Source organism: Cynocephalus volans, chromosome 8 (genome assembly GCF_027409185.1).
Source record: "Cynocephalus volans isolate mCynVol1 chromosome 8, mCynVol1.pri, whole genome shotgun sequence".
Classification (NCBI taxonomy): domain Eukaryota; kingdom Metazoa; phylum Chordata; class Mammalia; order Dermoptera; family Cynocephalidae; genus Cynocephalus; species Cynocephalus volans.
This window is the reverse complement of record NC_084467.1, coordinates 50,497,767-50,518,110: the sequence shown is the minus strand read 5'-3', so window position 1 is coordinate 50,518,110 and position 20,344 is coordinate 50,497,767. Positions and strand designations below refer to the sequence as shown.

The 20,344-nt window shown below is 40.1% G+C and overlaps 1 protein-coding gene across 16 annotated transcripts in view; it reads right to left on the bottom strand.

Annotated features, from left to right (window-relative positions):
• FGGY (FGGY carbohydrate kinase domain containing) overlaps nt 1-20,344 on the bottom strand; it is a 433,428-nt gene that overhangs the window by 219,964 nt on the left and 193,120 nt on the right. For all 16 annotated transcript variants that reach the window (XM_063105670.1, XM_063105668.1, XM_063105673.1 and 13 more), the window contains one exon: nt 6,097-6,225. In XM_063105670.1, the coding sequence (XP_062961740.1) occupies nt 6,097-6,225 (129 nt within the window). The remainder of the gene's footprint in view (nt 1-6,096; nt 6,226-20,344) is intronic.

The window sequence follows — 20,344 nt, the reverse complement described above, 5'->3', positions numbered from 1 at the left end:
CCAAAAGGTCCACTGCGGCTTGACTCTCAGTAAGACAGATAGGGGAGGAATCACCCCCCACTCCCCACTCCTCAGTCTTTGCTTCTATTTTCTTATCTCCCAACTACTTTTACTAGGAGTTAATTGCATGAAATGTATTATGACAATGTACTAATATACTAGCAAAACCCTTATTTCAGGCTGATTTTTGGCTTCCTTAGAAATAAACTGAATTGATGAAGGGAAATAATATCACTAGAGGTATTTTAAGATACAGTAGGGTTTCTCAGCTTCAGTGCTACTGATGTTTGAGGCTGGAAAATCCTTTGTTGTAGGGGGTTGGCCCGAACATTTTAAGATATTTAGCAGCATTCCTGGACTTTAGCCACCACATGCCAGTACCAATCGCCCTTCCCCAAACATGATAAGCAAAACTGTCTCCAGACATTGCCCAAAGTCCTCCCAAGGGTAAAATCACCCCTGACTGAGAACCACTGGTCTAAAGAAAAAGAATATGAGCTTTGGAGTCAGACTCAAGTTTGAATCTTGCTACGACACTAGCTATATGACTGCGGAAATGTAACTCTGCCTTCAACTCCCTCATGTACAGAATGAGAAGTAACCTGTATCTGCAGGACTACTGTGAGGAGCAAAAGATAAAGTATGTGAAGTATCAGGCAGAGTACTTGGCACACAGAGGCAAGTAAGAAATGGTCATATAGTAGTAGTACCAATAAGAGTGGTTCTAGTATTTGTTATTATTAATGATGTTTGATATTATTATTTTATTACTAGAAATAAAGCCTGACTGAAGTTTAAAAGTTACAATGAATAAATTCTACTTTACCAAGAAGCAATAACAGGGCAGGTAAAGTTGCAATTACATTACCAGACATCACTTCTTCGGGTAATCCTTTTATAATCCTTCAAGTCTCAATTCTGGGCCCACTTTAGGTTTTTCCAAAGCCTTTCATACTTGGCACAAATAATGGTAATTGTTTATTTACTTGTCAGTTTTCCCTACTAGACTTCCACTCTTCTCTCATATTCAACTTATATCCCTATCAACTAGCAAAGTGGCTCATCAATAAATATTTATTGAAAGACTTCCTTCTTAGATGATATTTTAATGGTCAAATTCAAGAGTAGACTGGATCAAATTTTAATAGATATGCCATTCCACATAACACAGTGATAAGAAGTGTAAGCTATGGAATCAGATGGTGTGGGTTTAAATCATATATCTATCACTAAATTGTGTGACTTCCATCAAGTTAGGTAATCTTGTCAACCTCAATTGCTTCATTTGACAAGTGGAACAAAACAACAGCATGTATAAAGATGCTTTGAGAATTAAGTGTAAGATAACAAATAAAGATCTATTCTTGGGTCTATAAATAAATCACTCTGAGACTCAGTTGTTCCTTGTGCAAAATGAGGGTACACATACCTGTCCTAACTTCACTACAAAGTTGCTATGAATAGCAAATTCTATACTGAACACAGATGTGTTTTATACATCTAAAGTTTATAAGTGCAAGGGACTATTGCTAATAAGTATGTTTCTTGGTCAAACATGCTACATTTAGTAAATATACATATAATATGCATAAATACTCCCCCAAAATCAAGTTATCTAAATTTGCTACCTACCTACCCTCTCTTCTAGAACACTGATAATAGTAAGACAAGAAATTGGCATGTTTCATTGCTCACTGGAACAAACTATGTTTTGCTCTAGGAGAGCATGGACCAGAAGCTCTTTTTGCAAGACTGGCTAAATAAATTCTACCATTAAAAAAAAAAAAAAAAAAGAAGAAGAAGAAAAAGAAAAAAAACCTTAAAAATCCTTATTTTGGTTTGACTCTGCAACTCAGATGAGCAATTTAAGCCAATTCAACATCTGGTCCAGAGGAGCAATTTAAGCTAATTCAACATCTGGCAAAGAATCCAGTATTGGTAATCAAGGAGTTGTGCTAACCCTAGGCACAAAGTTTGCTCTTAAGCAAAATGTGCTCATGTGATTGGAGCACAAAGGACAGATTCCCAGACTTCTAAGAACAGCTTAGGGAGTGCTCAAACCAAACTCTTTTGCTCCTGGAGAACTGAGCCAGGTGTATCTATTGTATAAGGACAATTTCCTCTGTACAATGAGACCTTACTATATCTCAGCTGCAATATTCATCCCTCATGGAGGCAATACCACTCAACCATTCACTCATTCACTAAATATGCATGGGTTAAGGGTCTTTCATGTGCAAAGTCCTGTGCGGGCTGCTGGGATATGAAGATGAAATTACAAGGTGCTGAAAGAGTTTACAAGCTAACAGATGAGATGATGTTGTGAATAAAGAGGAAGGCTTGCTTATGTCAGCTTGGAGAGTCAGGGAAGGCTTCCCAGAGGAGGTGGCACTGGATTCAAGATTTGGTGGATAATCAGCATTTGTCTTACAGATAAGAGCAACTGAGAGGAGAGGGGCCTGAGACAGAAATCAGGTTGTTATTGCCTTTTAGGACAGTTGGGGTGCTGGAGCTAAGAACAGACCTGGAACAAAGTTAATGCTACTTTTATAAGCTAGAAAAATATCAGCAGCAGGAGCCCTGGCCAGAACCACCCCCACAAAGTGCAAACAAAGCTACCCTATCTTCTGGCTGTCTGCTGGGGAACTTACTAACCAGCACCTTAGGAACAAAATGTTCTGTTATCTTTGATTTTTATTCCCATAAAGTTCTTCCTTCTCCTTTTCCAGAACCAGAAAAAGCATGAGTTGAGTTTTACTTGCTTCTTTGCTCTTTATCCTCACATCCTGGGCTTTCTTTGGGAATGAGAGTCCAGGGGTATTTCTCCAAAGCAGAGTGCTGACCACTCCTGCTAGTCAGAATGTGGGGTCCAAGGTAGGTCATGCCAGATCAGCAACTGAAGTGACCGCAGTTGCCATGGCCTGTTTGTGACAGGCCTGGCTGGCATCCGATTCTGACTGCAAAGTTGGGTTCTTACCTGACATGTAGGGATCTCTCAGCACAGAACTCATCTAGCTAGTTCTTAAGGCTGTTTCTGACCTCAACCTAGACACAATCTTAAAGAAGTACATCCTGCATTCTGTTACACAGAGCTGGAGAAGGAAAATTAGGGCAAATTCAGGGAAGGTGGGGAGAATCCAGAAGCCTCAGGTTCTCTCCAACTGCCTACCCAAAGGGAAGACAGTTCTGATAGACACTTCCTACCAGGCAGTAACTCAGAGAACTTCCATTTATAAACTCCCTACTTTGTACCAGGCATTGTGATCCCAGAGTGAGAAAACCAAAAGGAGATGCCTCATTACTGTGTGCCCACTACATGCCAGATAGTATGCCAGCTGCTTTACCTGTTTACATCACTCATTCTCACAGCAATCCTTTGAGGGGACACTGCTTTCGCTGACTGCAGAAGGGAAATGCAAGTGCTGAGAGGAGTCTTATCTATAAGCAGACTCAGATCTTTAAACCCAGATCTTAGGACTCTGTTGAATGCCCTATCACAGCATCTCAATATGTCTCAGTGGATTCACTGTCCCAAAGAAGTACTACTAAGCTACAAACATGAAGGCCATGAAAAAACAATGAAAAAAAATTTTCTCCAAAAGGAGTGGGACCTTGTCTGATACGTCCACCCTTTAGAATCCCAAGTGCCTAGACCAGTAACTGACAGGCTTGTGTGCACTCAGTATACTTGTACGTATTTAGGGAAAAAGTATTTACATGACTTCAGAACTCTGTTCTACATCCTTGCGGGGGCAGAGGCAGGGTGGGAAATGAGAGGAAACGTTTGCTCCCGGGTCTTCTCTCTTTCCCAGAGACTCTAACCCTGAATTGGCTGTAAGGTGAAGGGGTGAAGAGGAGGTATGAGAAGGATAAGACTTGGTCAGAATTGTTAAGTAGGTCTTTCCTGTGCATCAGATGCTGAGAGTCCTCTTCCCGTGCCCTTCCCAGCCACTGCTGACATCCAAGCTTAGCCCTTACAGAATGAAAGGTCCTTACTCTATCTATCCACTTAAAAAATTACTTTTAGAAAATATGGAGGAAACTTACTGACTCATGAGCACTTATATTTTAAAGGGAACAGAAGGCCTAAGCCAAAGCTTCTGAGGGTAAAATTTCTGTCACTGAGCATTTCCATGTAGGAAAAAGACGGGGGTTATCTGGCAGTCTCCCCTCCTGGAGGGCAGAGCAAGTCCTGGGAAGAAGTGAGAAGGTGTGTTTTGGCAGATCCCTTAGGGAGGGTCAGGAAACTGACGAGGAAACCATAGTGCCTATGGATCCCAAGGGGCAGCCCGCTTTCCTTCCACATGTGCTGGTCCCAACCAAGTGCCTGTTTCCTGGCTAGGAGTGGGCAATTGAGACTGTTACCCAAGGATAACTGAAAAATCATGACAAAGAAAGCTTTCCTGGTCTCATGCATGATCTGGAATGTCAGGATGATTAGGGAGCAGGAACATTCCACATCTGTCTAGCCCTCAAGTTCTCTCTGCACTGGTTCTTAAAACACCAAAATCACAACATTCCAATCCAAAGCACACAGTGCTCACACTGAAAAGTACTTGGAGAGAAACACCCTTGCTCATAATCAGAATACATTATATACATTTCAACCAATCCACATGTATTATTGGCTGTTTACTAATTCTCAGGCTCTGTGTTAGATCCTGAGGACATAAAGATGACAGGAAAGACAGGTTCACAGATTGATGAGAGCTATCCTGTTTCTGCAAGTCCACGAAATATGGAGAAGAAAAAGACACTTTAATAATCTTCCATATAAAGAAACAGATTAATCTTCACTCTACAGGTTAAGGCCATTTGACCTTATTCTTGACTTAATGAGACTTTATTCATTTAATAAATTTACCAAGCACCTATAAGAACCATACACGGCTCAGCACGGAGGATATAAGATGAATAATATTTGTCCCTGCCCTCAAAGAGTTCACAGTCTAGTGGAAAAGACAAGCAGATAAATCAGAAATTACAACACAATGTGATCATTTCTTCAAATTTAGAGAATTTATAAATAAGCCTGAGTGTCCCATGGAAGGCTATGCAGAATAGAAAGCATCTGATATAGGTCTTCAAGTTAGCGAAGGAGTTAGCCAGCTGGAGAGGTAGAGGACCAATCATTCTTAGCAGAGAACACACGTGCCAAGACACGAAGCCAGAAATGCATGGACAGAGTTTGGGGAGCATGATCAGTGTAAGTATTTGAAAGATAACTCTTGGCTATAAGATGAAGTATGAACCACAATATCCTTAAAAGTTTTTTGACCATGATCCATACGAAGAAATTCACTTTCACCATGGCCTAGTATACACATGCATGTAAAATGGAAACACAGCTTTACAAAACAGTGCTTACTCTACTGTGTGAAATGCACTCTGATGTTTTCTAGCCTGTTCTACTCTATTTTGAAAATTCAATGGTTATTTCCTATTAAATTGATCTCATGAATTATGAATCATAATTTAAAACTTAACAGTATTAGAATGAAAGGCTAAGAGAAAATACATGGCTACAGTTGAAGTGACAGATACTGAGAATCAGAACAACCAAATAACAATAATAATAACAATAACTGCAACGGGGATGAAAAAGAAGATAGAGTCATCACACTTTCCTGTAATTCTCTGTTTCATTGTGTGCTTTCCCATTAACATTTGGGGAAAAGACCTTAGTAGGACAGAAGGCAAATATATTAAAGTAAATCTATTAGGCTTATAAGAGCTTTGGAGTACCATTTGAAAATAACAGTATAAGTAAGCACACCATCATCATAACTGCCAGTTGGAAGTTAACATCTTTTCCAAATTTTCAGTAAAACAAAGAACTATTCAGACATTTTTTTCAGATCAATCTTTTCTATTACGATGGATGGAGAAATTAATAAAATTATAAATAAGTTCTAAATTTGACAAAAAAATCTATAATTCTATCCAAATGCCTAACTGTAAAAAGGCTTTTTATTATTACAACTTGAATCACTAGTCCTTGACTTCTGCTTAAAAAAACAGAATAGAGGTGTCTTAGGTTCTGTGGAATACGCCATCTGAACACAGCACTGGTTGCAGCGTGGAATTAGAGATTACCTAGTCCTCCTGCATGAGCATCAACAAGCGAGGCGGCCACAGCAATCCCAGCACGAAGGCCAAGGTCTTCCGCTGCCTCTGGAGTGAGCCCATTTCCGAGAGAAGCTCCGGGAGGCAGAACTTGGTTTCCTGTATGGACATGACAAAAAACAAACACCCATCAGTCTGAAAAACACAAAAGCAAACAGGATTTTCTTAGAGAAACTCTTGGCTCCCTCCTCCTTCCTCTGCATTTTCTCAGCATCACAAAGATAGAAACGACGCAGGTACCAAGTTAAGATGCTCAAACTGCGGCAAAATGGGCTTCCTACCACAGCAGCTCTACACACGTAAACACAGACACGTCCACACATTCCCTGATGAACATATAAAGAGTTGAGAAAATTTACTTGTGCAGTTGCTTCCTGACAGAGGACTGGGGGAGGGTGGCATTTTGTACCTATAAAGAATTTCTTGAAAGTTTTTCTCAGCTGGAAAAGAGAGTTGCCTAATCTTTACAAACTTTACAGGGCTGCGACTTGCACAACCATAGAACACAATTTGAACGATGTTCTTTGGAGCTGTGTAATGCAGTGATCCTAATATTTCAAATGACCTTGAATTCGCGCAGTCAGTCGGGCCTTCAATTAAGAATTTACTAATTTTCTTGCTTTGTCTGGGCACTGTGGGCTGTAAAAGGTAGTCCTTGCCCCCAACCTAGTTAGGAAGACAAGTTAAACACACAGAGAACTATGCATGTCAGAACAGCATGAAATCCATCGCTCCCAGGTGTTTAACAGAGCCTGAGCCTTCTCTCACCCCATCCCATCCTACTCCCAAGAATTCTATAATAAGTATTTCTGTGCTGTAGGGAGTGGGAAGGGGTTGACCCATATCATATATATGCTAAGTGATGGATTTTGGACGTGACCGGTGCCATTTTACACACACTGAGCACAAAATGGCCACCAGACCTTCCCTTAGGAGAAACCTTGTGGTTTCTGAGAAACAGAAACTCCTCTACTTCCACATGGGTGCAACCTTCCACCTGATTCCATCAGCGGCCTCATCCTCCACACCAGCACCGAACCCTCCCTGATGAAGTCAGCCTTCCCTACATCCTATATAAGCCCTCCCACCCCAACACTGGTTGCTGCTCTCCACTTTGAGTGCAGCCCAGCAGATTCTTTTCCTTTAATAAAGTTTGATTGGTAGCCGACGTTTGGGCTCACTTTCTTTCACTAAGATCGCGTTAAGCCCTATGATTCTAGGATCCTGACTGTGTGGTCAACAATCTGCTCAGTGCTAAGACACCACTTGTTAATCGTTCTATAGAGCTCCAGGGCTGGGCAGAGGTGTTCCAGGACTTCTTGGGGTAGAGGTGAGGCTGGGGGTTGGGGGTGGAGGGAGCAGAGGGAGAACGGGTCAACCAACCTCCCACTAAATGGAAACAAAGCACCTCCACAACACCATTTTTATCCATTTTAAGTAATTAGCTTCTATCTATAATGAATTTGAAAAAAGTTTAGCGAAGAGGAAGAAGATGGAAACCACTGCCGCGGCTTCTAGAGCTTCACTGTCCAATACAGTGCCAGTAGGCACCTGTTGACTGAACGCTTGAAATATGACTGGAGTAACTGAGGGGCTAAAGTTTTCATTTTAATTTTAATTTCAATTTAAAAGCTGATATTCAGTTCAGTTACTAAAAACTTAAGTGTGCTTGGAACAACTTGGGTATGCAAATCTACTTTTTCAACATTAATTTAATAAATCTAAACCAGGTATTTCTAATGCAAATCTAACGTCTGAACTGAGAGGTGCTAAGTGGAAAATACACACCAGATGTCAAAGATTTCGTACAGAAAATAATTTTTTATATCAATTACATACTGAAATGATAATTTGGGTATATTAAATATGACATCTTAAAATTAATTTTACCTACTTTTTTTTACTTTAACCTTGCTACTGAAAAACTTAAATTACATATTTGGCTCATATTATATTTCTATTGGACAGTGCTGGTGTAGATGATAAGGTTGAGATGCTCAAATGATAAGCCAGAGAGCAAGAAAATCTTTAGTCTGTTTTGAACACCCAGAGTTGCAGAAACCTGGAAGAGAGCAGTGCCCTTGGCTCTGGACAATATCTTAATTATGTCACTATGTCTAGCATCTAACACATAACAGACTTCATTCCCATTTGCTGAGCACGTTCATGCCAAGGACATATCATGCATCTCACACTTCATTTTCATAATAACCCTTTGTAAAGGGTACAATAGTTCCCATACTATCCCCATTTCATAGATGGAAGGGGAAATTGAGATTTGCATAGAAAAACTAATTCCCAACAGTCACATGGCTTAAGAGCTGGAGACAGGCCACGGATTCTACTCTGACTGTGCTTTTATTCATTATATTATCTTTTGGAGCAGATATTTTAAAAAATAATTTGTTTTGAATGAATGAACATGCATTACGCCTGTTTAAAAAGCAGCACCATTGTAAAACCTTGTCCACTGAATTCAGATTTTTTTAGAAAAGGTTTAATTTCCACAGGAAGGTCCAAATGGAAACACTGTTCCACCTTCATCCCCAATCTCTACAAACATAAAAGGCGTAATTTTCATAAAAAAGGTTTCAGACACAAGGCAGATTAGCAGGGTGGGGTGCTCTTCCAAGTCTTCTATGGTCATTTAGAAAGAAACTTTAGTTGGTAAATGAGCTCAATACGCTTCTTTGTCCTCTGGGCTCACAGCATGAGGCTACCGACCACTGGGAGGCAGAGTCCTGGGAGTGCAGGCAGAAGATCTAGAGTCAAATCATGTGCTGTAGGACCACAGGTAGCTTTCTCAGCAGAGGAAGATTCCTGAGCAAAGACCAAGAAAGAAGGGAGAAGGGACTCCTGAGGAACTGTCAAGGGGATGAGTAAACCAGAACACAGGCTGGGGTGAGGATGGGTGGGGCAGAGGAAGCTGGAAGAGCAGCACAGGCAGGGCCTTGTAATCCACACTAAAAGTGTTTGAATTAATCACAAAGACTACTGCAAACCACTGAAGGAGCATTAAGTCAGGAGGAAGGTGATTAGATTTGTGTTTTTTAAAAGCTCTCTCTGACAGCATTACAGTAGAGGATAGACTGGGGTTAGGGAAAACAGTTGTGAAGCTACTTTGGTAATCAGAGAGAAAAGATTAGGGGTCCTCATTAAGGTATTGGTGACTGGGATGTAGAAACAGAGGCAGATATGAGAGATTTTGTAGGGCAAGAAACAACTCCTCATGGTGGTTGCTTGAACAGAGGGAGTATGGTAGAGACAGAGATGCCACGAGCTGGATCCCCCCCTGTTAAGGACAGACTTGCTGCCCAGCTGAGGACAGTAAGGTCAGCAGACAGCCTCCAGCTGCCAGCTCCCTCAGGGCCTGCCTCTGAGCTGCCTTGCCAAGGTGATGCCAGGGTAGCCCACACCTGGTGACAGGGGCACGCACACCACATCACTCTGCTGGGTTGGCCATGGCATCGTAGGACTGTATCAGGGTTCCACTTCTCCCTCTGCCCAATACCCCTCCCTCCTTACTTTCACAGATGACTACCCTGAAGACTCGTAAACATCTCACACCCCTAAATGTGTCTCAGCCTTAGCTTCTGGAGAACCCAACCTCGGGCAGTGAGCCAGCCTTCTCTTCAGTCCAGTGGTCTAGGAATGAGAGGAAATAAACACAAAGATGAACATTCCTCCTTTCCATTGGAAACACAGCCTTCAGGAATAGTCGATTCTGGACCCCAAGCAGGAAGGACCTTTGTCTATCTAGAGACCAAAAGGAAACAGCTTGGCATAAGAGAGGATGATAGAAATAGATGAGAATCCCTGAAAAATCACCCCTTCAAAGTCACACTTTATCAGCCAGGGGTGCACTGAGGAGACTAGAGCTGTTAAAGGTAAGCCTTAGTGCCTCTTGACAACTTTCCCTGAAATAATCTTTGTTTTGCTTTTTTTTCATCGTAAGGTTAAGTTGATCATACTATCGCTTTCCCCAGAATTAATCAAGACTTCACTGCCTCAACATCTGCAGTCTCTTTGAGGCTTCATTCAACCATTGCTTCATACATTTTAACAAACATTTCAGTAACAGTGGTAATAATGATGGCCCACATGGATTTCCACCTGCCACATGCCAAGATCTAGGTGCTGGGATAAGTGAAAGAGGTGCCTGAGACCTCAGAAGGCTCACGCAGTAACCTGGGACAAAGAAAATGGACAACCAAGACTTTTAGGAACATGTACACAATGCTAGACAGGTGAAATATACACGGTGGTCCCAGAGAACTGGGACCACTTAGGCTAGCCCAGGAGTGTGAATGAAATCTTCAGGGTGAAGATATCTGAGTCTGGTCTGGAGAGACAAGTGGGGTGCTGCTGTTTTCAGTGCTAGAATTCTCTGGGAAATCGGCTGCCGCTAGAGCCAAAAGCGGGGTCACTGTAGGGAGCCCTGAGGGGCACAGAGAGTTCACGGTGTTCAGCAGAGGAATGGGCAGACTGGACAAGAGAGGTAGCAGAGGACTTTAGGCAAGTCTAGGCAGAACTACGAGGACCTGCCCGCAAATGGCCGTGAGCGCTCAGATTTGTGTTCGAAGAAGATAAGCCTGCAGTGTGAAGAAAGGCTGGAATGGGAAATAGGCTTTATCTTTAAAACAATCAAGCCATTTGAAAATGTGGACTGCAGAACATTACATAGGGTAAGACTTCACACTAGTAACATTACATAGGGTAAGACTTCACACTAATAACAACAACAAAGAAGACAGATGGACTATTTGTAAAAAATACATTCCTAGGGAAGAAAAATACAGAAAATAGATTATCTCTGGGTAGAGAAAATATGGGTGACTTTTCCCTTTTTACTTGCTTATAATTTCTAATTGTTCTAATGTTTAAAGGTGTTTTCTCTCTTAAATCTGGTCACAGTAGATAAATTAGATACATCTATTAAGCAGAATCCCACATAGCCATTAAAATAAATGAGGTTTAATTAAGGTATGGATTTGGAAGGAAGTCCAAAATAAATTAAGGGAACATGGCAAGATGTAGAATATTCACAATGTGATCACATTTGTAATTTTTTTTAAAGGACAGAAAACTGTAAGCACATATATTTCCAGAAAAATACACAAAAGGGATTGGGATCCAGCCTAGGGGACTCTTCTTTACCGTTTGTGCTTCTTCTATACATGACCTTCTATTCCTTCTCTGATCAAAACAAATGAGTTTAAGTTGAAATAAAAATTAAATTAAATTAAAAAGAAAGCTGTGTACCTTTTCCAAAACCTGCTCCTCAGTCTGAAGGCAGGAAAAGAGAGCCAAGGGCAATTCACCTATTTTCTTATCTGGTTGGCCTCTGTCCCTGTATATACACCCTCACCTAGGGATTTTAAAAAAGCAATTGCCCTGAGGGCTCTTGCACTCATGTCCACTGAATTCTCATTTGGATGGGCAGACTCAGTCTGAGTGGTCAAAAGCTGAAGTCTACAATTATCTGGTGGCTGCAGCCCTTCTTCACAGGCAGGAGCTCCTATTACACCAAATCTTCCCCTACCAGTTTTTCAATTATCTATGACTAATGAGCACTTTGGGAACAGTTTCAGACACACACATAATCCTCTTTCCTGATGTCAGCAGCAGAAATTAATGACTATGTGGATTGCTGGGAGACAGAAAATGCATTATAATGGTCAACAGAACTGTTATCCTCCCCAGGAAGGGGGAGGTGGGGGTGTGGTGTTGAGTTAACTGGAAGGTTCAGTGCTCCTTTGTATTCTCACAAACAGTGAGATGAAACCCAGGGGGAGAGTTGGCTCCAAGCCCATACAAATGTCAGAGAGAGGTTTGGGTGTGGGTGGCATGTGACCCCAGGTCCTCCCTGCTTGGCACTGGGGTGCCTGTTCCAGCTCAGCTTTGCCAAGGTCAACAGGCCAACCAGATTCATGGGACAGTGCTAAGTGACGCCCTGCCTTGCCAGCAGATGGGGTCCTGGTGTCCTTTCTGACTGAACATACACGCAATCCAGTTTAGGGTGGGGGAACAAAAACAAGAATATACAACTCTTAAACATTAGACTGGAGTTATCTTAAAAGTATGTGGTGGCAGATGTAAGTTTGGTGCTTCGTACAGGCATACTGTGTGCTCAGTTCGTTTCAAAGATTAAGACCTTATCCGATGCTGGTGGAGTTCTAAAGTTACGTGAAGCATGAACCCTCACTAAACAAAACATCAGACCACCTCTGTGTGCTATGGCTGCTAGTAGGTATGGCTATTCATACTCAATTTTAAAAGAACTGATAGAATCAGGGGCTTGACCCACATCTAGCACCTAAATTCCTCTACAGAGATCACAGATCACTTGGGCAAGTCAGCTCAGGGAGTTTTCTAGATCTAGAACCACAAACGATATAAGACTGATTAAAAAATATTCCACTAATTCTGTCTCCTGAGTTGAAGTTACACATGTCCATAACGATTCACGTAATCAGAGAAATTAATAAGAAATCCAAACCTGATATATTCTGCCACCTGGTGAAAGACATCTACTGAATTATTTGTCTCCTAAAAGTAATCTCACTTTAAGTGGGAATTCAATTCTATTTTAAATTACTGATTAAATATAAAACTTTATGATATCCTCATCGCTCATTACAGAAATGTTTACTGAGTACCTACTACGTGCCAGGCACTGTCCTAATGCTGAAAGTGCCTTAAGAAACTAGATAGATAATGTCTCTGGCCCTCATGTGACTTACTTTCTAGGAGACACTATTCCCATCCAATACCTCTTCTGAATTATACCTTATTGTGATTATATCTTATAAGCTCCTCTCTAGTTTGGACTGTGTGTTATATATTCTTAATCCCTGGCCTTGTATTCTGATCTACAGTAGGTATTTAATAAACACATATACCATATGTTTTTAAACCAATTTTGAATGATCTTTATATTGTGTTGTAATGTTTGCCCTACTTTTGTCTCTATCCTTTTCCCACACTAAAAAGAGAATGACTCAAAGATTATTTTATTTATCTCTGCATTCATTCCCCCTTTCCTCCGACATCCAGCAATGTCTAGAACATAGTAAGTTCTCAGTAACGTTTATTTAATTGAACTTAGATTTTTTTAAAAAAAAAGAGACCATAAGACACAGATCAATCAACTTAGACAAAAAGATTAAACACACACATGCATACCCACATAAGATGAATAACAGTTGGACGAATAAAGAGAAGGGACCGTGTTAAATTTAACTCTTGATCTTGAATGCTACTGGAACAAGGAATGTGTTTCCTAAATAATCCCACCAGTAATACACTCTCATCTCTCTAACTCAGGGACCATGGAATGTATCAAGACCAATGAACGTGCCTAGAAAATGGTTGATGAGCAGCCCCAAGCCTCTCATTAGGCACAACACATGCTAAACACAGCATATGCTACGTCTTGCTATGAATAAGACATTGTAGATACCACCTTCTAGTGGAATAGAAGCTCTCAGTTATCCTTGTCTGGTCACGACTGGTTCAAGAAGTCGTCCATCTAGTAACCAGTAACTACTATAGGTCAATTAGTAACCACTGTAGGTCAGTGAGCAAAGCACACCACTTGTATTTTAAAAGGTAAATTTAATAGTTATAGTACCCATTTATTGAAATCTATGGGCTCTCTGTTACTGTTCTTGGCACTTTTCAGTTGCTATCACCTTCAATGCTAGCAACAAACCTATGGTATTTGAACTAAATTCTATGGTATTAGAATCTATTATTTCATAGCTGTAGGGAAGAGGCACAGAAAGGTTATATAATTTGTTCAAAGTCATCTATGTAATGAGGGTATGGTCATGATTTCAACTCAGGACTCTCTAACTTCAAAGTCTGGGATGTTCCTACTACTCCACGTAGATTAGAGTGAGTAAGGTTGGACTGTCATGGATAGAAAAGAAAGGCAGCTTCATTTGCAGGAAACAGCCCTGGCAGGTCATGTCTAGGAACAAAACCACAAGAGGCATGAAATTCCAACATGCTAAATCTTCTAGCTTCTTTCCCTCTTCTCATTTCAAAAACAGAGACACTGGACTTCAAATGGCCCTTAGGGACAATCAACTTCAGTGTATTCATTTTACAGTAGAGAAAACTGAACCTAGAGAGGGAGGTGGCCTCCCTGCACCAACCAGCTGCAAAAGCAGCTGGGTCTCTTGAGTTGGACCCAAGGCTCCTGGCTCAAGGCAGCTTCCTCCCTTCTCCAACAGCCCCTGCTGTGGTAGAGCCATTCTGCACCCTCCCCCAACTGGAGCAGGAAGCTCATCTAAGCTCAGGCTATAAGTCACATGGAGAACAGCAGAGCTGGCAGAAATCCAACAGATTCCAGCAGTGTAGGCGGCCATTCTGAACTATTCAGAGCAAAAAGTACAGTCTTTTTAGCTTGAAATCATCTACTTTGGCACCCGCAGTGACCTAATTCTCTAGATAATTGCAGATGCCCTATTTTGTTCTCACCTAGCCTAAGGCCACCTCCAAAAAGCCTTCCCTGGGTAGATCATAATTAATCACTTTTTTCCTTTATAATCCCACAGCATGTTTTTTTGAATGACATCATTCTGTTCTATATAACGGCTTTTTTCCTTATGCATCATCACTCTTCTAGTTTAGACTGTAACCGCCTTGAGGGCCGAGCTTTTTACACAGATGGTGTCTCCCTGGGAGGCACACAGTTTAGTACAGCACTTGGGAATTGAGGTTAGTGGGAACAGGCTTAAAAGGTGTTGGGGGCTTTACCACTCAAAGGGCTTTTGACCTTGGACAAGTGATCTAATTTCCCTATGATAGTTTCCTCACCTATAAAAAGGCTATAATAATGCTATTTTTCTCCCAGGCTGGTCATGAAAATCAAGCAAGATAATGCAAATAAAACACTTTAGTAAGTGGTTTACCACATGGTAAATGCTCAATAAATGTGATATTATTATGGTTATTATGATTCTCTATTCCTGGTGTATTGGACATCACCTAGCATGATCTACAGGTTACTGAGTTCATTCTGGCTGAGTCTATGAAGGTTGAGGAGAAATCCTTGATGTTACTGCATGTGGAGATATATGCTTTTGGGGTCATGAGAACAAACTGCAGAAACTGTGAAAGCTATTAAATTATTCACAGTGATGGAATTCAGTTTTCCAGCACAAAAAGTATCTCCCTGTGGTCATGTCTCCATGATATGTCTTCAGAGTGAAATGTTTTAAAAGTGCAGAGGTCTTCTCTGTGGAGTTATGTTAAGGACCAAATGCTTGTTTCAAGAGAACAATTATTATTTTGTCAGCAAAACACTTGACTGTTAAAGTGAACAATGATTTCAAGACCAACGCAAACAGTTCTGCCAAGGAGAGTTCACCCACCTGTCGGGGAAGGCAAATTTGAGCAGTATATGAAAATGTTTTAGCTGCCATTGTGCTGGAGATATGACAAGGTTTAAAGCAGTCATTTCTATAGTTTTGTTTCATTTTTTCACAATCCAGTAAAAAAAAAAAAATCACATAAAACTGGGACTGATGTGTGTTTTTCAATGTTTTATGTTGTCCCATTGATCCATTAAAAACAAACCCTAGAACCAGGATCATCTGACAGAATGGTTTCATCGCGAAAAAGATAAGGAGATATCTTAAAATAAGGATATTCTTTTAGATTATATACACTTCCTTTTATGACCTCATTTACTTATTCTATCACATACCAGTGAACACTTTGTCAGGGGCCAGTGTTGGTCTCCAGTCTAGACTACTGTTTGCAAACCGCTGGTTTACAAAATGATAACAGCCTCCTAACAATGGGTGAATCTGCAGGATGTCAAACAGCAACTCTCATGTGAAAAAGGCAGTCAGTGGGTCTTGTGTTAACCATACATGCCAAACATCTGGTGATCTGAAGACATCTGGGGCTTTTCTATCATGTAGACCAAACATGATTCAGGTAATTGACCAAATTTTTCATTTCCCAACCAGATGTCTTATTTTCATAGAAATAAAGTCAATCTTGTACTTTCATGTGCAAATAAGCTAGACATAAATTCACTCTTGGAGGGCAGGATTAATTGCTCATTCTCAATGAATGCTAAATTAAGTATTATTTCTTCTTTTTTTTCCAACTATTCTACCTTTGAAAAAGGTTTTCCTCTATTGTTTTGAAAAACATATTTCATCTTAAAAATGTTCTATTCTTTTCAATGTCTATTTCTCCTTAACAGTGAGGCAGTGTGCTATAATGAAGAGTGTGATCTTAGGAGTCAGGATGATCTGGGACCCTAATTCTATGCACCCTCCTCCCCATATTTTAAGTGCCTTGGAAAAAAAAGTCACCTAAACTTTCTGTACTGAGTTTCTTTAAAGATATACATCATAAAACCCATCTATAAGGGACACCATGAAGAACTGAGATTACCCAATCCTATAATATGTATTAGGTGCTTACTCTGTGCCTAGTACTGAGAGACCCTGGAGAACCTTTCCTCCAGGGCCTCTGTCAAGAGCACAAGGCAGAACAATAGGAGGAAGTGACATAAAATTCACGCATAATATGGAGGAATGACAAACATGCTACCCACCAAAGGTAATCATTTATCCAGGGTTTTTGGTAAAATTATGGGCAACTCCAACTATAGCTGATTCTCAAAGGGGAATAGTAAATTTGTAAAAGGAAGGACATATCTGAAACCTTTCCTCTTCTTTCATCCATCCTGCTTTCAAGCTTACACTGGAATTTGCTCTGATCATGTTTAAAGAATTTGTGTGGTTATCAATGACCCTCCACTTTCTATGCCATTGTCCTGACAACCAAGCATTTACTAGACAGAATATGGAAAGCAAACCAATGTGTCTCTTCAGTCAGGTTTAGTAGGCAAAACTCAACAGTACAGAGTTAATATTCAAAAGACTAGGGTCTTTGTGTTTGAGATCCCTAAAGAGAGCTAAACACATACATACATATGAGGGGTCTTCAAAAAGTTCATGGAAAGATTCATATTAAATGATAAAGTGAATTAATCCTATTTTTGCAAGAACTTTCTGAAGTACCCTTGTATACTCATACATTAACAAAGGAGAAGGAACTGTATAGAGAACTTAGCTGGGCAAGAAGCTGCTATATAGAACTCGCTTGTAGTTTAACAGCATTTGTGCCTCAATAGCCAGGCTATAAACAAATACTGCACTTAAAGGGAAAGAGCTAAGTTGTTACCTTTCTTTAGGTATCCCAATAAGACCTTAGGTTCTTTTCCTCCCCTATATTTCATCAAAGCCCAGAATCATCTCAAATAGATGAAGAAATAGATAATGGCTGTGCTTTTAAAATTTTTTCCAAGGACCAACACTTTTTCTTCCAAATGGAACCTAACAGAACACTATTATATAAATCTACTCTGATTCAAGCAAAGAAGGAAATGCCCAAAGGTGAATAATGCACGAGCCCTGGCACCTAAGGGACATCTAGATTTTGGGGGCTGAAAAACAGAGCTTCAAATCTAGAACTTAACTACTCTTTGGGAGGCATTAAAGAGGGAGGGAGGTAATCTGGAATTGTAAAACAGAGCCATGTTCTCTTAGGCTTCTCCTACAGCACAAAAGCTGAGGAAGCAAAAAGTGTCCACTTTTAACCACAAAGACAATGACTCACTCCTGGGTGCAGGAGGACATCGGCACTTGCTGTATCTCAGGGGAAGCGGAATTTGCCAAGTTGGCGTTTAGCCAGAATGTTGGAGTAAAATCCCTGATGCCCTAACTCATGTTGCATGGGAGTTTAGTAGAGGAAGATTCCAAATATGATTCTGTAACTTAATGACACTTAAAGTCCCTATCTAGGGCTGGTCGGTTAGCTCAGCTGGTTAGAGCGCAGCCTTGTAACACCAAGGCCAAGGGTTTGGATCCCCATACCGGCCAGCTGCCAAAAAAATAAATAAATAAATAAAAATAAAAATAAAATAAAGTCCCTATCTAGGTCACCCAGTGAGGGGAGGAGGGGCCCTAGAAATTTGGGGGAAAATGCTCAAGTGATAAGAACATGGAAGCTTCAAACTTTGTAAATGAAAAAAATCTAATTTCTCTATTTCTTTTTTGAAGATGTTATTTTTTATTGAAACATAATTGTACGTAACTATGGGGTACCCCATTGAATATCAATAACTGTGTACAATATGTGATGCTCATATCAGGATAATTAGTATATCCAACATTACAAAATGTAATCATTTTTTGTGGCCCTTTACCAATTATCACTAATCCTCCCTCCCCCTTTACCACCTCTGGTGGCCTCAGTTCTGTTTTCTCCTTTTAAAAGTTCAATGAATTATTATCATTGTTGTATCTTTTCTTTCATTACTTTTTTTTTTATTATTATTATTTTTTTTAGCTCCCACTTAGGAGCAAGGACATGCAGTATTTCTCTTTCTGTGCCTGGCTTATTTCACTTAACATAATTTTCTCTAAGTTCATCCATGTACTGCAAATGGCAGAATTTCATTCTTTTTATGTCAGAGTAGTATTTCATTGAGTACATATACCACATTTTCCTCATCCAGTCATCCACCAATGGACATTTAACTTGGTTCTAACTCTTGGCTACTGTAAATAGAGCTGAAATAAACATGGGAGCACAGGTATCCCTTTGACATGATGACTTCCATTCCTTTGGGTATATATCTAGCAGTGGGATTGCTGGGTAGTATGGCAGTTCTATCTGTAGCTGTTTGAGGAAACTCCATACTGTTTTCCATAATGGCTGCATTAATTTACAGTCCCACCAACAGTGTGGGAAAGTTCCCCTTTCTCCGCATCCTCACCAGCATTTGTTATTCTCTGTCTTTTTCATAATGGCCAGTCTTACTGGGGTAAGATGATATATCATTGTGATTTTGATTTGCATTTCCCTGATGCTTAGTGAGGTTGAACATTTTTTCATGTGTCTGTTGGCCCTTTGTATACATTCCTTTGAGAAACACCTATTTAGCTCCTTTGCCCATTTTTTAGTTTGGTTACTTGTTTTCTTATTGTTAGGTTGTTTGAATTCCTTCTGTATTCTGGATGTTAACCCCTTGTCAGATGCATAGTTTGCAAATATTTTCTCCCATTCTGTAGGTTGTCTTTTTGCTGTGTTGTTTCTTTTGCTGTGCAGGTGCTTTTTAGTTTGACACAATCCTATTTATTTTTCCTTTTGTTGCCTGTGCTTTTGGGGTCATATTCATAAAGTTTTTGCCCAATCCTGCTTCCTGAAGTGTTTCCCATACGTTTTCTTTTAGGAGTTGTATAGTTTCAGGTCTTACATTTATGTCTTTAATCCATTTTGAGTTGAGTTTGGTATATGGCAAGAGGTACAGGTCTAGTTTCATTCTTCTAAGTACGGATGTCAGTTTTCCCAGCACCATTTATTAAAGAGATAGTCTTATCCCCAGTGTATGATCTTGGTGCCTTTCTCAAAGATCAGCTGGCTGTGAGTATGTGAGTTGATTTCCGGGTTCAATATTCTGTTCCATTGGTCTGAGTGTCTGTTTTTATGTCAGTACCATGCTGTTTTGGTTACTGGAGCTTTGCAATATAATTTGAAGTCAGGTAGTGTAATGCCTCCAGCTTTATTTTTTTTTTTGCTCAGGATTGCTTTGCCTTTTGTTGTTCCATATGAATATCAAGATTATTTTTTCTATTTCTGTGATGAATGTCATTGATATTTTGATGGGAGTTGCATTAAATCTATAGATTGCTTTGGATAGTATGGACATTTTCACAGTTGTTAATTCTCCCAATCCAAAAGCATGGAATGTCTTCCCATCTTTTTTGTCCTTTTAAATTTCTTTCAGTACTTGTAGTTCTTGTTGTAGAGACCTTTCACCTCCTTAGTTAAATTGATTTCTAGGAATTTTACTTTTTTGGTGACTATTATAAATGGGCTAGCTTTCTTAATTTCTTTTTCTGCCAGTTCATTGCTGGAGTATATAAATGCTACTAATTTTTATGTATTGACTTTGTATTCTGCAACTCTACTGAAATCGTTTATTAGCTCTCAGAGTTTTTGGTAGAGTTTAATTCCTCCATTTTTAAAGTCTCATTCTTTGGACACAGGATCTGGGAGATGAACAGATCTTAGGCAAAATGAAAAAGGAAGGCTGACTCAATACCTAGAGTGCCATCCTCTCCTTTTACCCTGGCCACAAGAAGAGTTCCCAGAAGGAGCACTCGAGGGACAGAGAGCT